Here is a 19,906-nt window from a genome sequence, read left to right on the forward strand (position 1 = left end):
AAAGGGAGAACAGGCTGACCCAAGTTACACAGCTTGATCTCAGTGCCAGGCAAAATGACACAAAAACCAATTTGAGTTTCCATATGTTAAATACAAAAGAAAAGGAACATAATGAATGGCTGTCAGTATGGAAAGATGTAAAATGCCCCACCAATGCTAATTTCATTACTCCGTAAGAGTATAGACTTGGTTCAGGAAGACAGCCAAACATCATGAGAGAACAAGCTGCAAGTCAAATGCAGGTGGTGTACACTGGAGAGGCAGGAGCCTGGGCAGCCTCCTGCACCAGTGCTGCCCTGCTGGGGCTGGGCTGGGCAGCACCTTGGACCACTGACCTGGTGACCGACTGAGTGGCTGCCCTTGGTTCGCTCCCACCTGCAGCCAAGGCGCTGCCAGCTCCCAGACCAGCACAGCCACAGTGCCCATCCTATCACATCACCTCCTCCTGGTGCTGCATTTCAATCACCCAGGAGACACAGACTGGCCAAACCTCCTGCACGGTGATCTGCTCAGAACTGACAGTGTGACGCCCTCAATGAGAAACTCAGACTACGCCGTTCAGGAAATTACAGGTTAAATGGATGAAGAACTCATTACTTGGCAAGTGGCAAACAAGGAGAAGTGGAAAATAGTAAAAAAATATTACTGAGAGCCTTCCGGATGTCAGTGGCCACGTATCCTTCCATTCAGTGCTTTTCTCTATGGTTTGAAAGTCCTTATAAAACAACTGATAAAACACCAGAAGACAGGGAGATTAGAGGAATGCTAAACAGCAGTGAGGGCAGTCACACAGGATGATGTGCCTGATAACTGGGCATGTGCCACGAAAATGTGTTTTAAATGGAAAACAGACACTGAGGCAAAAGCAATGCAAATTGTATCTCCAGCACAGGGGGCAGGGGGGAAACATCCCTAGCAAAGAACAGCTCTGAAAAGGATCCAAAGTTCTTGGTAGATGAGCAATTTCACATGTAGTTTGCTTTGCCAAAAATTTACCTATTCCTTGGATACATAACCGTAAGAACCAGGCTTGGAGAGGCGGAGCAATTGGCAATAATGAGGAATTAGCTGGGAATCCACCCAGCCACAATATTGGCTGCAGGAAGTGACTGGGGGCCTGGGAGACTGAAATCCAGGCCACCACAGCTTTATTTCCTATGCTGTCAATGAGCTGGATTAAAGGGCAGCTAAAATATCCATGAATCTGCCATCACCAGACCTCCAAATTCAGGCTAGACAGAGGTTTAAGGAGCTGAACTCATTTACCTTATCAAAAGAAGGCGGAGTGATGACTTGATTATACATGTAAATGCCTTAATAGGACTTACTACAGTGAAAAAAATGCATAAGAAGATGTCACTGCAAGAAGTTAAGTGCAGGTTAATTTAAATATGATGCTTCTTTAAAGCCTGTAATGGAAAAGCAAGAAAAATATTAGGTAATGTCATGGATCCTCAGCCTCTTCAGGCTTCTAAATCAATACTGGATGTTTGTCTGGAGGGGATGGTTACACACAAGTTCATGGGTTCAGCAGAGGGGCAACTTAGTGAAGTGTAATAATGCCTTGTGATACACAGATTAGACTTTTAAACTCTACTCTCTACTGCATTTATACTCATTATTTTATACATGGCTGAGAAGTGTTCAGTTTTCTACACAGAAAGTGTATCCATCTACAAAGAGCTGCTGCTTTAAAGATCAGCTTCCAGTTTAATTCAATCTCTCAAAGGCTTAGATTTTATTTCAATGGGATTTCTTTTTCATTGCACATTAAACTGACAGAAATTTTCAGACAGTTAATGTGCATTCTGGGTTACTGATAGAGCACATAAAGGGCTCCAAAGGCAATATCGGATTCAGGAAAGTACTTGATTTCTGTGAAGGAAACTAAACAGCCCTGGATACAGAAATTCCCTCTTTTTCATCACAGTGAGTCTCCAACAGCAGTAAAGAAAGAAAGAATGGGGGTTGGGGGTTGAATACAAGGCTTTGGAGCATCAGTCCTAAGAGTGAGCAAACAACTGTCTCTTCATGACTATTCAGTCTGTGCAGTGTCGGCAGAAAGTGCCACCAGCATGTCACTGAAGACAGTAACATTCCTGCAGAAAACAGGAAAAAAGCAACCTTGGATGGTCTTCCTGGTTACTGGCAAGCTGTGCCTATCCAAAATGGGTGGTTTCAAATACCAAGAGACTATATCTTAACATCATTCCTCTGAGTTGTCTACCCTTGACACTGAAAGCCCATCTGGGAAATTACCACTTCTCTTGTCATCCCCTCCAAAGTCCTTTCTCATGGCCCATGTCCCTGGATGCTACTCCAGACCCAGGAGAGAATGGAGAGATGGAGGTGATCTCCCTGAAGGCACTGGGAAGTGAAACTGCTGATCAGAACAAAAGGAAACAGCATGAGAACAAGTGGGTCTCTATAGCACCGAAAGCCTTGTTATTACAGCCACGGAAAAGTGGAATAAAAACATGTTAAGGATATCCAAATTGTGACCTATAAATTACTGTGATGGATTACTGTCAAGGTGATGTACTCAACAGGGTACACTGTGCTTTAGCTAAAGGTAGAAACCTCATTTGCAGGCTCTAATCCCTCCACCTACTTCTTCTATTATCACCAGGATTGATACCCCCTCAAGGAAAAAAGTTCCCATGTGCAACTAGTTATATATGCTTAATAACTTGCACTTATTAAAGATAAAAAAGGATCAGAATTATAGGCTTAGCAAGGATTAGCAAGCATAAGTGCATATTTCTGCAACTACTACACTTTTTATAGCCCTGTCACACTCCCAGATAGAGTTGTATCATTATATAGAGTTACATAACCATAAAGAGTTATATCACTGAAAGCATTACAGCATTGTCCCAGACAGTCTTGATTATCAAAGTCTGGCTCTATCAAGTAAAAAAAAAGAAAAAAAAAAGGCAACTTCAGGATCCTGCTGTGCCACCTCCTGATCCCATCTGTTAGCAGCACACAATCCTGAGTTGTAAGGGTCTCATCATCACAACTTTGTATCCTAATTCAACACCCCATCAGTATTCTCCAGAACTTCCCATTCCCTGCAGAGGTGGCAAGCCTGATATTTCACTCAAAAGAGACTCACAAGAACCAGTGAGAATCCTATACAAAAATAAATCCAAGTTTACCTGCAGGCCACATTTTTTCTTCACTGATGATAACAAAGGGAATAAAACCATTGCACAACTAGGTGAAACTTCATTATTAGCAAAAAAAATGCTGATCCTTTTTTTCTGTCCTTAAACTTACTGTTCAATGTAATATACAGCACTCCTGGCTTCAAATGGTATGAACATTTTAAGTGGTCCCCTTCACCCTTCTAATAGTTAGGGCCAAGAAAAATGGCTTCATTTTTTTCTGACAAATAAACATAAGACTATTACCACTGTGTGTCTTTGGAGGAATTGAAAGTCTTCAGATGTTTTTAAAAGGCCATTGGGTAAAGACAGAATAAAAACTCAGCAAGCTGATAAAAGCATCCAACTGTGACCTGACAATGGTAGAAACATTAAAAATAAAGATTTTGGGGGGTTTATTCTCTTGAAGAAAATACATAATACAATCTTTCATATGCTTGTAATGACCTCCCACCTCTGCTGTGTAAGGCACTGAGCCAGGACTCCTGAGGATCTGGCTCTCTGCCACCACAGGTAGGACCTCCTGCTTGGTATTGAATCCAGATCAGGCAAATATTCATATTACCAAAGAGGAGCAGCAGAAGGAAAGAAAGAGAGACCAGAGAGACACAGCACAGCTCCTTCACCAGGGAATAAGGCACTGTGCCAGTGACCCAAATGCAGCCATCGTCTCCTGTCCCATCACTAATTCTTACACCTCTTCTTCCATCCTGGCACCATCCACAGCTCATCCAGCCACTGACTTAGCAGCTGGGGCACTATCAACCATAAACCAGGGCAATGGAGGGAGTTCTCTGTACCCTCCAGACCTGCCCAGCTGCAGTGGCACCTCCACCCAGGAGGGAACACATCCACCAGGCAGCTGATCTTTCCTTCCCTTATCATCGTTGCTACTGCTATTTGAGTTGCTAGGGCAGTTTTGAGACTTTTGGCTGGCTAAACAATTTTTAAAGTAATTTTCTATTTACCAGGATACAACAGTACTTTTTGGTCACTGTTACATTGCAATACATCATAGGTCTCCCACACATTGCCCAGCAATAATAGGTAGGAGCATGAGTAACAAGAAAACAAGTCAGTCCAATCTTTAGTGTCAACTGCCTGTGCCCTCTCAGAAAACAAGGGATTTGATCTCCGTCACTGTATTTTATGAGAGGAAGGCAGCTTTTAAATATCCCTTTTCTCCAGTCTTGCTTACAGTCCAGTTAGTTTCAATAGCTTTCTGGTCTGCAGCAAATTCACAGTCTCGTGGGTGATCTGGGAAAATTTTTCATTACTTTTACTCCCTCCAGCAAGCAAAGCCCCCTCCTCCTCTTCATTTCCTCCTTTCAGCATTAATACAGCAAATGGTGAGCACACAGGTAAGCAGAGACACACACACCATCTGTCTCAGTGCCCCAGACCTCCCTAACTCCCTTTGTTCGCACAGGGCTTGTCCTCGTGATGTCAACTGCATTTTTTGTAGACCCTGTAAACAAACATGGTTTTAAGCCCATATCAGGGGGAAAAAAAATCCCAGTTCACCCTTGCAATGTGCTTTGTAGTAAGACAACTATTTTATTTGTCTGTCCTGTTTTTACAAATCTGACAAGCTCCTTGACACTTCTGAGCAGATCTGCATCCTCAGCACCACTCCTTGTCCCCGAAAATGCTGTTCCCTTGCAAGGCCTGCATGAGATGCCAATCACGCTGAAGCCACTGCAAGCAGATTTGGCAAACCCAACCACATATTTCCAGGAGTCAGGACACACAGACACTTTGCAGTGTAGTACATCCATTGGTATGATTTAAATAGCTCATAAGAGTGTGATATACTGAAGCTTCACAACAAAGCAACACACCTTTGAACAGTGCAGAATGTATTGGTACAGAGAGATTATTGCATAATGGCATCAATATTTTATTTCTGCTGAATTTTTAATCTCAAATTTACTGCTCCCATAAGTAATACACAGTAACTCATCTGCACCATAGTTACTTATGTATTATGTATTGCGTGGTCCTGGCAGAATTTCTGGAGAAATATCCTTCTTTTTAAAAGGAAAAAAAAAATAGCCCTTTCAATGACAAATCCCAGCACTCAACAGCAGTATTTCACTGAAATGCTTTTTTACAGAACTTTAAAAGTTCTCCACTACATTGTAACGTATATGTTTACCAATCTCGTAATTCAAAAAGAAAGTGGTCTGGCAGCTTCTAAGCACACTGTAATGTTATCTGCAGGGACAATGAATTATGGATCTCTCATAGCACCATGTCAGACACAAAAACACTGTGATCCCAGTGCCATGGGATCCTGCAGATCCACACAGCTGAGACACAAAGGGTAATGTAACAGTGCTGTTTTCCCACCCTTGTAGTAAAATGGTGCAAATATTTGAATATGATTTTCTTATATCAAGAAAAGACAAGTTTTAATTTATGCAAAAGCAGAAGAAAAATCGGGTCAGTGGTTTGTAATTGTGAGGTTTGTAATTGTGAGGTTGGTTGGCTGTATTCATCAATACTGATCAATGCTAACCAATGCACCCCAAGCAGATTCTTAGGAGTCCAACCATATGCCTTAAAGGCACTTGGGAGATGTGGCTGTACTACCTGTGAGATGTTCTGTTTGGGCTGTTTTTCTTTTATAAGTATGACTTTGACAAAAGTTAGTGTTCTTTGAATATGCAGCCAAACCTTCCTGGCTGCTGACGACAATATTTTGTGATGTTCATCATTAATACCTGGCATTTTAACTAATGATGCCCTTCACTGCAGAACAGCAGCTCACAAGTCACACATTTCACTGCTTTTCCTCTTTCCCGTAGGAGCATACACAGTTCCTGTGCTGGATGCCATAAGGATTCTGCTCCTCAGCCACAAGATGAGGAGGGGAAGAGCTCAGCCCCCAGAGCACATCCTTGCCTCCCCAGGAAAGACACCAGAGGATGAATCTCCCAGGGCTGAGAATCCGAAGGAGGCAACATCCATCATTTCTGCATTTGAGATGCACCTTCAATATGTTTTCTCTGTCCTGCTGCAGTCAAACGCTCCTCAGTGCAACTACAGACTGCAGAAAGTGAGGCAGAGCCAGGAAAAGCCAGGGGTCTTGGGGTCTGGTTCCATGTGAGAAAGATTTTGGTTCCCCCAGAAAGCATCAAATAGGAAACCCTGCAAGAGGCTTGTTGCAAAGGCTGGCTTTTTCCTTGATGAGCTCACACTATGTATTCTATACACTGCAGCAAGGAGCCAGTCCCACGCCTTCAGACCTCACTATTAAAGTCCTTTCAATCAACCACCATTTATCTTAAAAATCTTCAGTTTATATCCAGACAGAAAAACTCCACATTATGGAGCTGAAAGTGAAATAAAGAACATTTGCATGTTTATAACTAAATTGTAGAGGCAGTAAAGCTAACAATGGCTGAGAGTGTATTCCTGTATCAGGAGCTTACAACTCAATGGATAATACTCTCTAAACAAAAATTGTTGTATGTGGTGTTAGCTCAAAGAAGAGCCTTTTGTTTTATGTCTGCCTTTATAAATTGACTTTTCAGTTATCCAAACACATATAATAAGTGCTATCTAGATAATAAGAAATTAGTTTAAATGCTGTTTGCATGCAAATGACACCAACTTTATTCTAAAGAAGATGGCTTAGAGCACACACAGCTCAGAGTGAGATATCAAGCCTTCTTCAAGCGTGAAGAGAAAAACATAGCAAGGAATTAATCATCAGGAGGCAACTTCCAAGTGAAGATGGGATGTGGATAATGTCCTTCTTTATGTAGGCAAGCATTATTTTACCCAAAGCAATACACATGTAAACCCGACACAGGGCACGTGTCTTGTAACTAAAGCAGAGGATGCTGCCAGATCCTGCACACCTTTCCCACCAGTTCTCTCCTTCTGTGAGGCTGGAGGTCTGGCCATGAGCTTTTGGGTGATGAGAGCATTTCAACAAACATCATCCCCAGCAGCTGGTAAGTAATAAGCACGATGCCCACTGCCACACATTTATCATTCCTGAACAGTAACAAAGGACTCAAACAGGCTGTTTCTTTCGCATTTCATCTCTAAGAGCAAGAAAGGGAGGAAATATCTCATCATAAGAAACTGAACTTATTTTTTCCTGAAAAGAAGACACTATCCAGTAACAGAAAGGTCTCCCAAAACAACACAGCACTCAAATACTCAAATTATGCAATTTTTAGCAAGTGCCAGCTTTAGTGATGAAATAGTGAAACTACAGAGAGAAAGGAAGGCTTGTTACTCTGGAAAAACATTGGTAGGGAACTTCCATTCATGGTGATTTATCTTTTTTTTAAACAGTAATTTAGGACAGTGGCATTGGAACTCTAACAGGTCACAAAACACTTCATTCAAGACACAGATCACAGGCATGGCATGTCTCTGTGACAGGTCTGAGCTCAAGCACGTACTTTGATCATTCACAAAAAATAATACTGTATTTCATGTTTACCTTTTGTTGAATCATCTTCAATTGGTTGTTTGAATAAAGTGATATCCTTAAAAGTGCACAAGAACAAAACCACTTTTTCATGTTCATTTCTTATAGGTGCAATTTGCATGTAGAACCAAACTGGGGTTCCTGAAGAAAAGAAAAATGTGACATTGAAATGTGGTGTAGCACAATCTTTCCCCAGCCCATCCACAGAATACTTAATCATTTACTTGTGAATGTAACACATGTGTAGTTTAGGACCATATCTCAATACTTCTGCATCTTCCAACCCTTTTAATTTTACTTCCTCAAAGGAGAACAACATATTCCCATTTTCACAGCTTCATTAATCTAACTAGATGATAAGCGGAGACAGGAGGCTTTTTAAATCTCCATTCTGAAATAAAATACATTATTCTTCCCCTCTTGCTCTTATTTTTTCCCAGCATGTCTCACAAACTTAGTATTTGCAAGGTAGAAAGGCAAGAAAAAAGCAGGTGGATAGTATTATTGATTCCTTCTTCACATAATATGGAGCTATCAAATCAAAACTGATGGACTATACTGTGAAGTGCTTCAAATTTTAGCTTGCTACATTATTTAAGAGGAGCTGAGTTGGACTCCCAATGTCCTATCAGGACAAATCATGAGATTTGATTTCTTTTTGCACTTCAGATCATACCTCCACCTCCTCACTGCCCTGATGAGTGCAGCACTTTCTCAACACACTTATTTCTACTTAACTTTTGAAATAAAACCAAATATTTTTCAAATCCTACCACTCAACAAATAAACAGCTAACAAAAAGCCCTAGGGGTTGGAGTGGTTAGCATGGCTTTTGGTAAATCCTCACTGTTTGCAGAGGACTCCTGCAGGTGCTCAGGAGCTGAAACTTGTCTTCCTGGCTGAAACGCACGTGGCAGTCCCCTACGCACATGCAGGTCTGCTCCATAAGGGGTAAAATCCTAGAACACTTTGAGCAATTTTCTTAGAAATACCCTGTTCACCTGTAGGGATGTAAATGTCAGATGCTCTCCACCCAGCAAAGCTCCGTGTCCCCTCCCTCCCAGACACACTCCTACACACACTGCACTGTAAATGCCTTCACAGCCAGCTAATCACCTTGGGGATTTGATGTGCTTTCAGCCAGTTGACAGAATGGCTTTTCTCCTGAGCTGCCTAAGTGCTGACACATTGAGAGAAGCTGCTTGCCCACTCTTATCCCACATGGGCACCACTGGCCCCTCCAAATCTCCTCTAATGCACCACAGCTGGGAGCTGTGCCAGGAACTGCAGGATAGATCCCAGAGAGCAGTGAAAACCATTTGGCCTAGGACTGCTGTGGAGAAGGTTAAAATCCACATGGGTTCATTGAAATTCAGCTGGGAATAAACCAGTAACTCAATACCAGTAAACTGGAGAAGTGGGAGAGATGTGGGACTGCCTTTCATTATAATTCCAAAGCCATTATGCTGATCACTTGATTATCTTAATTCTAAGTTTCTAACCTGAGATAAAAGACTTTTTATAACTACCAAAACAAAGTGCTGCAGCTCTCTGGAGAAATACTGTACTTGCACTCATATGCAGGAACTCATAGGCATCTTCTGAAAAGCTCTGAAATTTAAGAGGTAAAATACAACAGAGACGAAAAAACCAAAGACAGAGGCAAGGTGGCTACTGCTGTAGAGGCATCAAAATGGGAAAAAGCAGGCAGAGAGGTTTCCTGAGTATTATCATATATATACATACACATTATATAGAGAGACAGGCATGCATATACATATATACATATATGTATAAATGCATGCTTAACGTGGTTGCTGAATAGTTGTGTGGGTAGAGGTAAAAACTATATGTGAAGGAATGCAGCAAAGCAGAAGAAAGTTGTAGCAAGCTTTCAGGTCTGAACCTGAAATCTGCAGGCTAGGTTAAAACTCCAAGGGGGTGTGTGAAGTCAGCACTCGTATGGATACTGCTGGAGAACATCAGCTCTTAAAGATCATCTCTGTGACAAAGGAGAGGAGGATGGGAAAGTAACCTGAAAAACTAAAAATCTCCCTCTGTCAAAAGCATAAAAGAATGGGTAAGGAAAAAAAAGTTGTGCCACATTGTCAAAAATACAAAGCACCTCTGGACCTATGGTTTGAAAATGTGGGTGGGAGCGTGCTCTGAAAAGACTGAAAGCTCCATACAGATGATAAACAAAAGCCCTTATGCAGAGAAACTGTCTACACTCCGCAGAAGGACATTCATACCAACAGATAACTATTCTTTATTCCTTTATCTGCTCCAATATTCACCCTGGAAGATAAGCAGGCGGTTTCTTGAAGGACCTTCTTCTGCAAGGCTCTGATTATGACAAATGGAAGCAAAGGCTGAGCACACCAGCTGCTGAACCAGAGCCAAAAGGTGAGTCTATTAGCATTAGTGAGAGGTTGAAGTTCTGGGCTTTGGGTGATGGAGAAGAAAGCTGACAACAGATGTTATGGATGGGAACTGACTCAAGCCTGAAAAGAAATATTGAGTACTTTTCCACTAAGTCCTTCTGTAATACTGCATAGCTTTATGGAAAGTGTAGGCTTGGAGATCTGGACAAAGGTGACGATTTTATTAAGGCAACTACAGGTCAATAAATCTCTGAAGCACCATCAAGCTCCAGGAGACAATTTGCAACCTAAAGCAAAAAGCAACTGGCTTCTTACAGGAAAGTCACCATGAGGAGGCTTTTCTCTTTTTATACTTAAATAAAATAGAAAGGAATTTAGTTCAGGAGTGGCCTATTCTAGAGAAGGGCCTGATGTCTCTTAATTAAGAGAATCCAGTGTTGGGGAGAGCACAGGGTCTGTGGGATCCCTCTGGAAACCACACAGACATGGGGGCAGGGCAGTGCTGGGCACCACCACTGGCAAAGATACTCAACACAAGTCTGTCCCAAGAGATTCCCCTGATGTGAGGGGGCATCCAGGTGAGCTGCACAGGAAATGGGCAGAGAAGCAGAAAATCTGTAGAACAGACACATCCATATGCTTAGGAACTGAAAAGAGGTCATTTGGAGGGCTCTCCTGGACACCTGCAAGAACAGCTGGACTTCAGAGGTGCTCTTGCTTCTCTTTTAAATTAACGTGTGGCTAAAATGCCTTGAAGCAGACAGGCTTGGAGAACTCTAATGACATTTCCTGCTGTTTAAGTACATTTACAGGCAGATTTGGTCTAAAAAGGGAAAATGGAGGTAAAGCATAAGAGCAAGTATTCAGGATGCTTTGTTCAATGTCATGAAAGGTTTGCTGTGAGTTTGCAGGTAAATGGGGCAGTCAGGCACAGTTAGGTATTTCCCGAGGCATATCATTCCCTTGCCTCAGCCACAGCATGCAAGGGAAAGCTCCAGCCTGAGTTGGTGGCACCAAAGTCCACCCAGGGGGAAGCACAGCCTCAGATATTGGGCTCCAGGCAGGTTAACCAGTGAGGAAGCTCCCCAGCCCCACAATACCTGCACTTTGTACAGAAAAGCCAAACTGAAGAAAATATCTCCATCACGATTGCTCCTGGCATGCTCTTGGCTTGTACTTGACATGGCCACCAAGCCAGTCATTTAGACTTGTTCTGCTCAGGGTAGAGGAACCAGCTTTTCTGGAGCACGTTTCATCCCAGAGTTCTGGCTTTCTATCTTGGGAAGGTGGGCTGTGCTAGTGGAGGAGGCTGTTCATTTCCACTGACAACAACAGGAATTGCAACCACCAGCTCAGGAGAGATGTCCACACTGCACAAGTCCAGCGCGAGACCACACAACAGTGTGGGTTTTGCTCAGGATGTGCTATGAAGCTGACAAGCCAGAAGCAGTGCTGCCCACACGTGTGGCAAGACAGAAAATGTGACCGGAGCTGCTCATGGATAAGATAAAATGCAGAAAATCTTCTCTGCTTCTGAGAACTTCCTGCAAATCCAATGCCACCAAAACGAAAGGGCACAGGGCCTGCATCTCATTAAATTATGAAATTCCTTCATTTTCTAACTAATCTCTGGGCTATGTGCCAAATTTACTACTCTCCCCAGAGCTCATACGTGTGTGTTGGTTTACACAGCACAGAGGCATCTTGACACTGCTGGGAGCATCCACTCATGGCAAACAGGGTCTGGGTTCTCACTTGTGGAAACATGGAGTTTCCTGAGGGATGAGGGGGAACCTCATGCAGCATTTCTTTTCACTCAATCCAGTCAGTTTCCCTTCAGGGAAACAATCTACAAAACTGAATATATTTTTGAAAGAAGGAGTCAGACTAGAGACAGCAGGGAACAGCTACCATTCCTGGCAATCTCTTCTTGAGCTGTGGCAACCAAAATACCTGTTTCTTCTCTAAATCTTGCCCCAAATTTACCCATTTGTCAAAATGAAAACTTATTTTAGTCTAATATATACTTTAAATATATTTTATCACTCCCAACACCATACACAAATATATACATACTGTTTTTCTTGTAGAGGAGAATTTCGAAGCAGTTTGACTCATAGTTGTCGAAAGTCTGTCTGACTTTTTCAATGGTCTTCTTGTCTGTCAGTTCACCATACATAAAACTGAAAAAGAAATAATGTTTCTCTTTTATTCTAGACAAGCAATAACTTTGTTACAATCACCTTAAACAGCATAAGCATTGGAGATGCTCCGAACTGTCATTTACCAAGGTTTAATTATGATTTACGCTTCATTTAAATATTTAGAGTGTCACAAGGACACCTACAATAGTGAGTAACCATGGCCCCCTTCCTACTGTAAATGACTGCAAATAAATCCACCGTAATGCTTCATTAAGTGCTTTTTCTGAGTATATCTTTAAGGATATATAGTTAGAAAAAGAGCTGACAGCTTATGAAACCATTATCTCAACAGCTGCAGGCCACAGCAGTATTGCTGTCAAAACAGGGAAAATGGAACAAAACCTCTAAAGCCTCCCAAATTTTGTTCAGTCCTCTCAAAAAACCTTCTGGAGGAGGAATGTAAGCTACTACAGACAAAAACTGTTGGCTGAACCAATGATTACAAATCTAATCTTGTCAAGATGCACCTGGGACAATAAGATAGTCAAAATTCTTTTTTTAAGTACCAATTACAAATAGAGGTAGGATTTAAACAGTGAGAAGCAATGACAGTAATGGTCTGAAAATTCAGCACAGGAAGGAAGCGTATGAGTTGTCTCATACAGCTACACATGTGTAGCTATGTCTGCACTACTACTAAACAACCAAATTTATCCTCATTTTCCTTACTGTATACTGCATTTCTTTAATAGTTCAGTGGAAAATATTAAAAAGCTTTTGAAGATTCATCCCTCTCCAGGCTAAGAATACAAAAATATAATTTTAACTCTGCTATTTCTTGCCACTTGACCATCTCATCTTGGCATTCTTTTCCAGGTCAGGCTTCCAGCTGGTGTAAGCAAACCCAACCCCCTGACCTGACTGTTGAAAGGCTTTGTAAGGAAACAGTCAGGCTTTTATTGCCATTCTTTCCTGGATTAAAAATAAGTGAAGGCCGCGCTGTGCAAATTCCCAATTACAGAACTGAAGGAAAATGGAACATGGGATAAAAGGTTTCAGACACTTGGACGAACATACTTTTAATTGATCAGGCCTTTTTTCCCCCCATTCTCTCTGTTCACAAACAGTTTGAGCTTGAGCTGAAACCTACAAGAGACAACCTTGAGAATATGAAAGAGAGACGCTATCAGTGCCTTTGTGGTTTCAATGCAGCTTCTCTTATTGATCAAGAGACCTCCCAAGGTTCAATAAACATTTATTTTATGTCTACTGCTCTGAAAGAAACAATAAAACAGCATAGTGGTTAGTGGCTCAGCAAGCATTAAAGTACTCAATGAAGGCCAGACCATAAATCTTTTCTGTGCACAGCCAACCAAGGGAGGCAATGAGGCTGCTCCCAGAACAAGGTGCGCCCTCACATGGGTGATGGAGACAGAGAGAGGGATGGGAGTGACTACAGCATCTGGCTGTTACTACAGGTGCCTTTTCACTGGTAACATAGGGACAAATATTGATTAGATTGGTCATTAGGAAACATTTCCTCACTGGAACGGTGGTCAGGCTTTGAAACAGACTGCCCAGGGATGCGGTAGAATCATCACCTCTGGAAGTGATCAAAAACACGTAGCTACAGCACTTGGGAACATGGTTTAGTGGTGAAGAGGACAGTGTTGGGTTAACAGTTGGACTCGATGATCTTGGAGGTCTTTTCCAACCTAAATGGCTCTGTGATTCTATAAAAGGTGTGGCAGAATTGTTGCCTTTGGGTCAGCACTGCAGTGGAGATGCCACTACAGCACCTGACGTCAGGAGATGGTTTTACCCAGTCACAAGGCTTCATTAAGGTGCTGATTATCACTAACACACACAGCTGTCTCCAGAACATGCAAAACACAGATTATTGCTCATTTTCAAATGGCCTGCCTTTCCCAATTTCAGCTGATAAACTTTTATACACTTATGCATGAGAACAAAAAGTTTGATTTTTTTTAATCTATGCCTTTTTTAATGCACTGATGCATTTCTTTTTTGTTTTCTTGAGACTTAAAACAATGTTTCTCATAGTCCTGAAGGAAAAAATAACAAGAATTTGTTGAAGTGCTTGATTTTACATTACTTCTAATACAGAAAGTCATCATTAATTAGTGTTAAAATGACAAATGCTACTTGATGTTGAGAGGTGGACGATACCAGTTACTGCTACTGAACATGATCAATCAACTTTATGTTTTAAATTAAAGGCAGCTTATTGTTGCCATAAACCTGTAATACCCAAATCATATAATATACTCACATATAAAGAGACATTTTAAAGGCTTCTGGAACAATAAAAGATTTTTTCAGAAGGCAGTTTTTAACAGCACCAAAGGAACCTCAGAGCCTTTCACGGTACAAGTTATATAAGATCTTTGCTTATCACAGGTTTAATTTAATTTTGTCTGTCCTATTTTGTACACATGGAGGGACTCCTACTCCTTCAGTCAATCACTCTGTCTTTTTCTGCCTTGTTTTAGTTTTGGGGTTTGGGGGTTTTTTTTGTTTCTTTTTTGTTTTTTGTTTTTTAGTGCTTGTCAAGTGCCTTGAGTGCAAACTGTACAAGACATAAATATCAAAACCACTCTGCTACTGGGAATCTTACTACATAGGAAACAGGCTTATCAAAGAGAAGCAAGGCAGAGAAAGACACAGATATCTTCCACATCTCTAAAACAGACCAGTTGTCATTTAAGACACCTAGGCTCCCACCACCCTCTGAAAACATCCTTTGGCACAGAAAAGCCTCATCTGAAGCCTCAGATTCTTTTGTCAGGATCCAGAGCATGGGCACCACAGCAGGTCCAGGTTTGCAGCACATGCCAGGGCATTAACAGCTGTTTGAGAGGAATTATCCAGGACAGAGGACAGGTGAAGCACAGAAGGCATCTAATTCTACATCCAATTTACAAGTCTCTTCATCCAAAAATATTCAAGTCATCAATTCCAACAGACAAACATCTACCCAGGAGGAACAGCAAATACACCTCAATAGCTCCAAAACTGCAAGATGAAGAGCACACATCACTTCTGAGAAGAAACAGTGCAGCTCCCCAGGTCCCACTGGCACCCTCAGCAGGGTTTCTTTGCACAGCTTTGGCATTGTGAGGAGGCTTTCTTACACACGCACAAATCAGGTCACAGAGATGCCATCTCTGTATCAAATCTAACTTTTTTCAAGTCCAGCACACTGCACCTACCATTCAAAATCCCAATTCTTTGAACACAGTGGGAACTTTGCCACTGGAGCCAGAATTCCCCTTGCAGACTCTTTTTAATCCCACTTGTGACAGCAGTAAATCAAAACAAGGGAAAGCAGAGATGCTGACCAAGTGTTTCAGTGGAAACAGTGCCTGTAAAAATCTCGGGTGCAAGGAACAGTAAGCAAAGAAAAGCCTGGAGTGAATGTCAAGCGCCAAATGCCAGCGTAGGTCCACTAACCAGCCACTCAAAGGGTGCCTGCTCTTCAAAGGCTGGATAAGAACATGGAGATTAACTGATATGCAACAATATTTAGAAAACACTGATATTACTTACAACATTAAACTGGATTTTAGAGCATTATAACTGTTTATTCTTTCAATGTATTCATGAAGACATACATGGTCATGTCTGGGGACAAGTGGGCATGAAACCAGTGGTTTTCCTGGATGCTGGCTGACCTATTGATGCAAGGTTAGATGACACAGATATCCTGTTCTTTCTGGACTGTCAGCTCATTTTCATTTGGCAGAGCAATACTTCACAAGCACACAGGTTCTTCCTCCTAAAAATTCTGTGCATTTTAGCACTCACTCATACCAATTTTTCTATATATAAGCCCAATTTTTCTATATATAAACCCAATTTTTCTATATATAAGCCCAAGGAACAGATGTAATTTTGGGTGCCATGTGCACTCACAAAGAACACATATCAATTCCATCACCCAATATTACATAGCCTGACTTTTATGTACACTGTGCTTTTTACACAGTGCCTGTGAAACTAGGGAGACTGGCACTTGTACTGAGGAATTTCTAGGTGATTTTCCTGCCAATGGGCACATTGTTGCTGATTACAAAGATGAAAGAAGAGCAAAATCAAAGGGATTACCAGCCTGGCACAGGACTAACTCATTGCTGAGCTGGAACAAAAATCACTCACACATCCAGTGCTTTTAGTTTATCCACCCCTCCCTGTGATCTGTAGCAGACAAGACCACCTGAGACTGAGTACAATGATAACAGAATCACAAAATTATTTAGATTGGGAAAGACCTTTAAGATCATCAAACCCAATGCAACACTGCCAAGTCCACCACTTAACCATGGCCATTAATGCCACATCTACATGGCATATGAACAGCCCCAATGTAGGATAAGGGGTGGGAAAGAGGACATAGCAAATATTTACTGGACTACCAGGGGAAAAGCACAGTGCAAGATAATCTGAAAGGCACTTACAGGCAGAGGCAAACTTATCAAACAATGCAAAAATTATAAAATGGCCTTTATCACACTCATGCTCACTAATAACAGTAACTGGAACCAGGGATTAGATTTACATCATTTATATCTGTGGTTTTAATTTGGTTGGATTTTTGGCACTAAAAAGCTGTAAAAACAGATGCTTCCTAAACCTGCAATGAGGGTGTGGCACCACAGCACTCTTAACCCAGAACACTTGTCTTAGAGCAGTAATGCAAACAGTACACATAAAGCAAGTTTTATGTAAAATGTATAATCTGACCACAACAGAGCAAAACTGGACTGAGAGGCTGAATCAGAAAATACCGTAATTAATAGCCCCAGATATCAAAAAACCTCCAATGAGATCCTAGTGAGTATGCCTAAGGAGGCACCATTGGCTTTCAATACCATTTTCCATTCAGTATCTCTCACTAGAGAGCAGCTCCAAACACATTGCTCTGGAAGGCTGCATGTTGCATGTTTGACCATGCTGAAAACCTGTCCAGCTCTCTGTTAATCTGCAGACTGGGATGTCTCCTAAGAAGCAGGAAACATCTGTACGTGTAACTGTAGGGGTGAGTGCAAGTGCATCCCTTAAGGAAAGCTGTTTGGAAGTTCTACCTTAAAGAGAACAGAGATACCTCTTCTGACCGTCAGTCCACACCCTGCTCCATTTAGGGGGCTCCCCCTATATGTAACTCGTAGAATTATAGAATGGTTTGGGTTCTAAGGGACTTTACAAATCATCCAGTTCCAACCCCACCACCATGGGCAGGGACACGTTCCTGTAGACCAGGTTGCTCCAAACCCCATCCAGCTGGTCCAAGAGACAGACACAATAGTATTGGCCATGCTTTGAAACGTAGAGAGAGCTCCCCAAAATCCAGAGATAGATGTACAGAATGAAGATTAAAGAAAAAAGTTCTTTGCTATCAAATCCATTTTGCACATTAATTAGTCCTTGATTTGCATCTGTAGAATACATCTGTATGAATTCACCTGTTTGAATGGGGTCAAAACAGGATTCTTACAACTGGTAACAGGAGACTATCACATTCACAATAATCACCCAGATGGAATAAACCTTTTGGTCCCCTCACTATCTGAGGCACAGAGGAATCATTATCAGAGAGGTATTGCTAAACCTTCCCTTACTCAACATTTTCCTAAAATGCCACTCTATATTTCTAATTATTTTAGTGTGCATAGGCTACGAAAGTGCTGGCTCACAGCAAATTTATTTCAATATACAGGATGGCAGAGAGCAAAGGGGAAAGCATATATGAATATCCAGAATGGCTGTGATAAGGCTGTTCTCTTCAGCCCCACTGAGTATATTGACTCTGTTGCCACTGTGTGAATGAATATTTCATTTCAGCAGCACATGTCCATCTCCTGTCTATTGCCCATTAAAGGACACCTGGCTGCACAGAGCAACCCTAGATGCCCAAGGCTTCCTCCTCTTCCTTGCAGAAGAGAGGACTGACCACACATCAGTACATGCTGCTTTCTGGAATAAGCAGTGACTGCCATCCAGGACTGGCTCACTCCCCACCCTGGTCCTACCAGCATCAGCCAATCATCAGTGTATGGCAGCACACATCTCCCAGAAATTGTTACTGTGGATCACCAAATCACAGAATCACAGAATGGTTTGGGTTGAAAGGGACCTTAAAGATCATCCAATTCCAAGCCCTTGCCATGAACAGGGACACCTTCCAGTAGACAGGTTGCTCAAAGCCCCATCCAGCTTGGCCTTGAACACTTCCAAGTATACAGTCTCTTCCTCCCAGTGCCTGGAGTCAGTCATTCCCTGCAGGCAGGAAGGGAAAACCTACACAACCTTGTATGTGAGCCATTCCTTATTTGCCTTGCTCACGCACACATGCACATGCATTAGGGATTCAGTCCTTCCCCAAAGCATCTCCTTCTAAAGGATGCAGCAGACAACGTGCAGCTGCACATCCAACCACAAATCACAGCTGCTCGCTCCTGAACCACCACCATCAAAAGGCAAAACCCATAAAGCTGCAATGCGTGGAGTAAATATATCAGCAGCCTAATCACCCTCTTGGGACCAAAGATGCACTTTGTGCATTACTGTGCTCTGTGTGTGCTCAATAACAAGGGCCAGCAAGGGCTACAGAACAGACCACTGCCTCCTGGCATGGCAACAGCAGAATTCAGAACAATTTAGCAAAGAAAGTCTTTGAAGTATATTACCTAACCTAAAACCCCACTCTCTTTATGGGATCATTAGCTAGAGCATATTATTACCAATACTAACCAGGATAAATTTCAAAGTGCTTTGCCACATTCTGGATAAGTTGCTGGTTTCATTCTTTAAAGCCTGTTTAAATACTTCAATTTCTGCATAACAATGCCTTTCTTATATCATCTTTTCCCCAAAACCTCATCATTCTTTCCAGCAGATTAAAAATTTTAAAGTGCATCAAATGCCAACAGACAGACAGAGGCCATACCTGCAAGTGCTACTCTTCTGCATGACGTCAGCTCGGTGGTATCCAGAGAGTTTACAAAAACCGTCATTACTATAAACTACAGGCCAGTCCACAATCTGGGCATTTCCCAACAAAAAACTGGATTCTGAAAAGAGAAAGAGAGAGAAAGGGCTGTAGTCAGTGACAAAGACAATTAAATCCTTCATGTGTTACACAGCAGATGCAGAGCTGGTCATGGTGGTAACTTCTATAGAGAAGTTTCAGAGGGAACTGAAATCAAAATGGGCATCAGAAAAGAAATCGTGAAGATATAGGGTAACTCCTAGTAATGTAAGCAGCTTCTTACACCCCAAAATGCTTATAAAAGCACAAAAGATTTAACAATTTAGAAGGGATCAATTTATTTAAAACATCTGGCTACGATACTGTGATTTTTACTTTATATGTATCTTGGAATCCACCCTAAATTAACTTGCAAACTGAGTTTTAAATGCTGAATTGTATGTGTGCCCAAAGCTGCTGATGACCCTCTTGCTTGAGATAAGTAATTTTTACCTTCTGGTAGGTCCAAGTCAGTTTTGCAGGGCACAGCCAGCATCCCTGGGATGATGGACAGAGAGTGCCAAAAGCCACTGGGGAGGGTGAGTTGCACCCACCACATCTGATGATACACCACATGCCACATAACATCTGGGAATGTGTATATTAACTGACTCATATGGAAATTTGGCATTATCTGGGAAGTGATAAGTGCCAAAGGGACTTACACATTCAAATAATACAAGCAGGTACCTAAAGGGCATACAAGA

At 41.9% G+C, this 19,906-nt stretch overlaps 1 protein-coding gene across 1 annotated transcript in view; it reads right to left on the reverse strand.

Annotated features, from left to right (window-relative positions):
- Window positions 1–19,906, reverse strand: part of KCNH5 (potassium voltage-gated channel subfamily H member 5) — a 154,097-nt gene that overhangs the window by 121,856 nt on the left and 12,335 nt on the right. Inside the window, exons 2-4 of the mRNA XM_071559372.1 lie at window positions 19,119–19,242; window positions 12,084–12,190; window positions 7,636–7,764 (exon numbers count right to left, since the gene is read on the reverse strand). Of these exons, the coding sequence (XP_071415473.1) occupies window positions 7,636–7,764; window positions 12,084–12,190; window positions 19,119–19,242 (360 nt within the window). The remainder of the gene's footprint in view (window positions 1–7,635; window positions 7,765–12,083; window positions 12,191–19,118; window positions 19,243–19,906) is intronic.

This window comes from Pithys albifrons, chromosome 6, assembly GCF_047495875.1.
Source record: "Pithys albifrons albifrons isolate INPA30051 chromosome 6, PitAlb_v1, whole genome shotgun sequence".
NCBI lineage: Eukaryota > Metazoa > Chordata > Aves > Passeriformes > Thamnophilidae > Pithys > Pithys albifrons.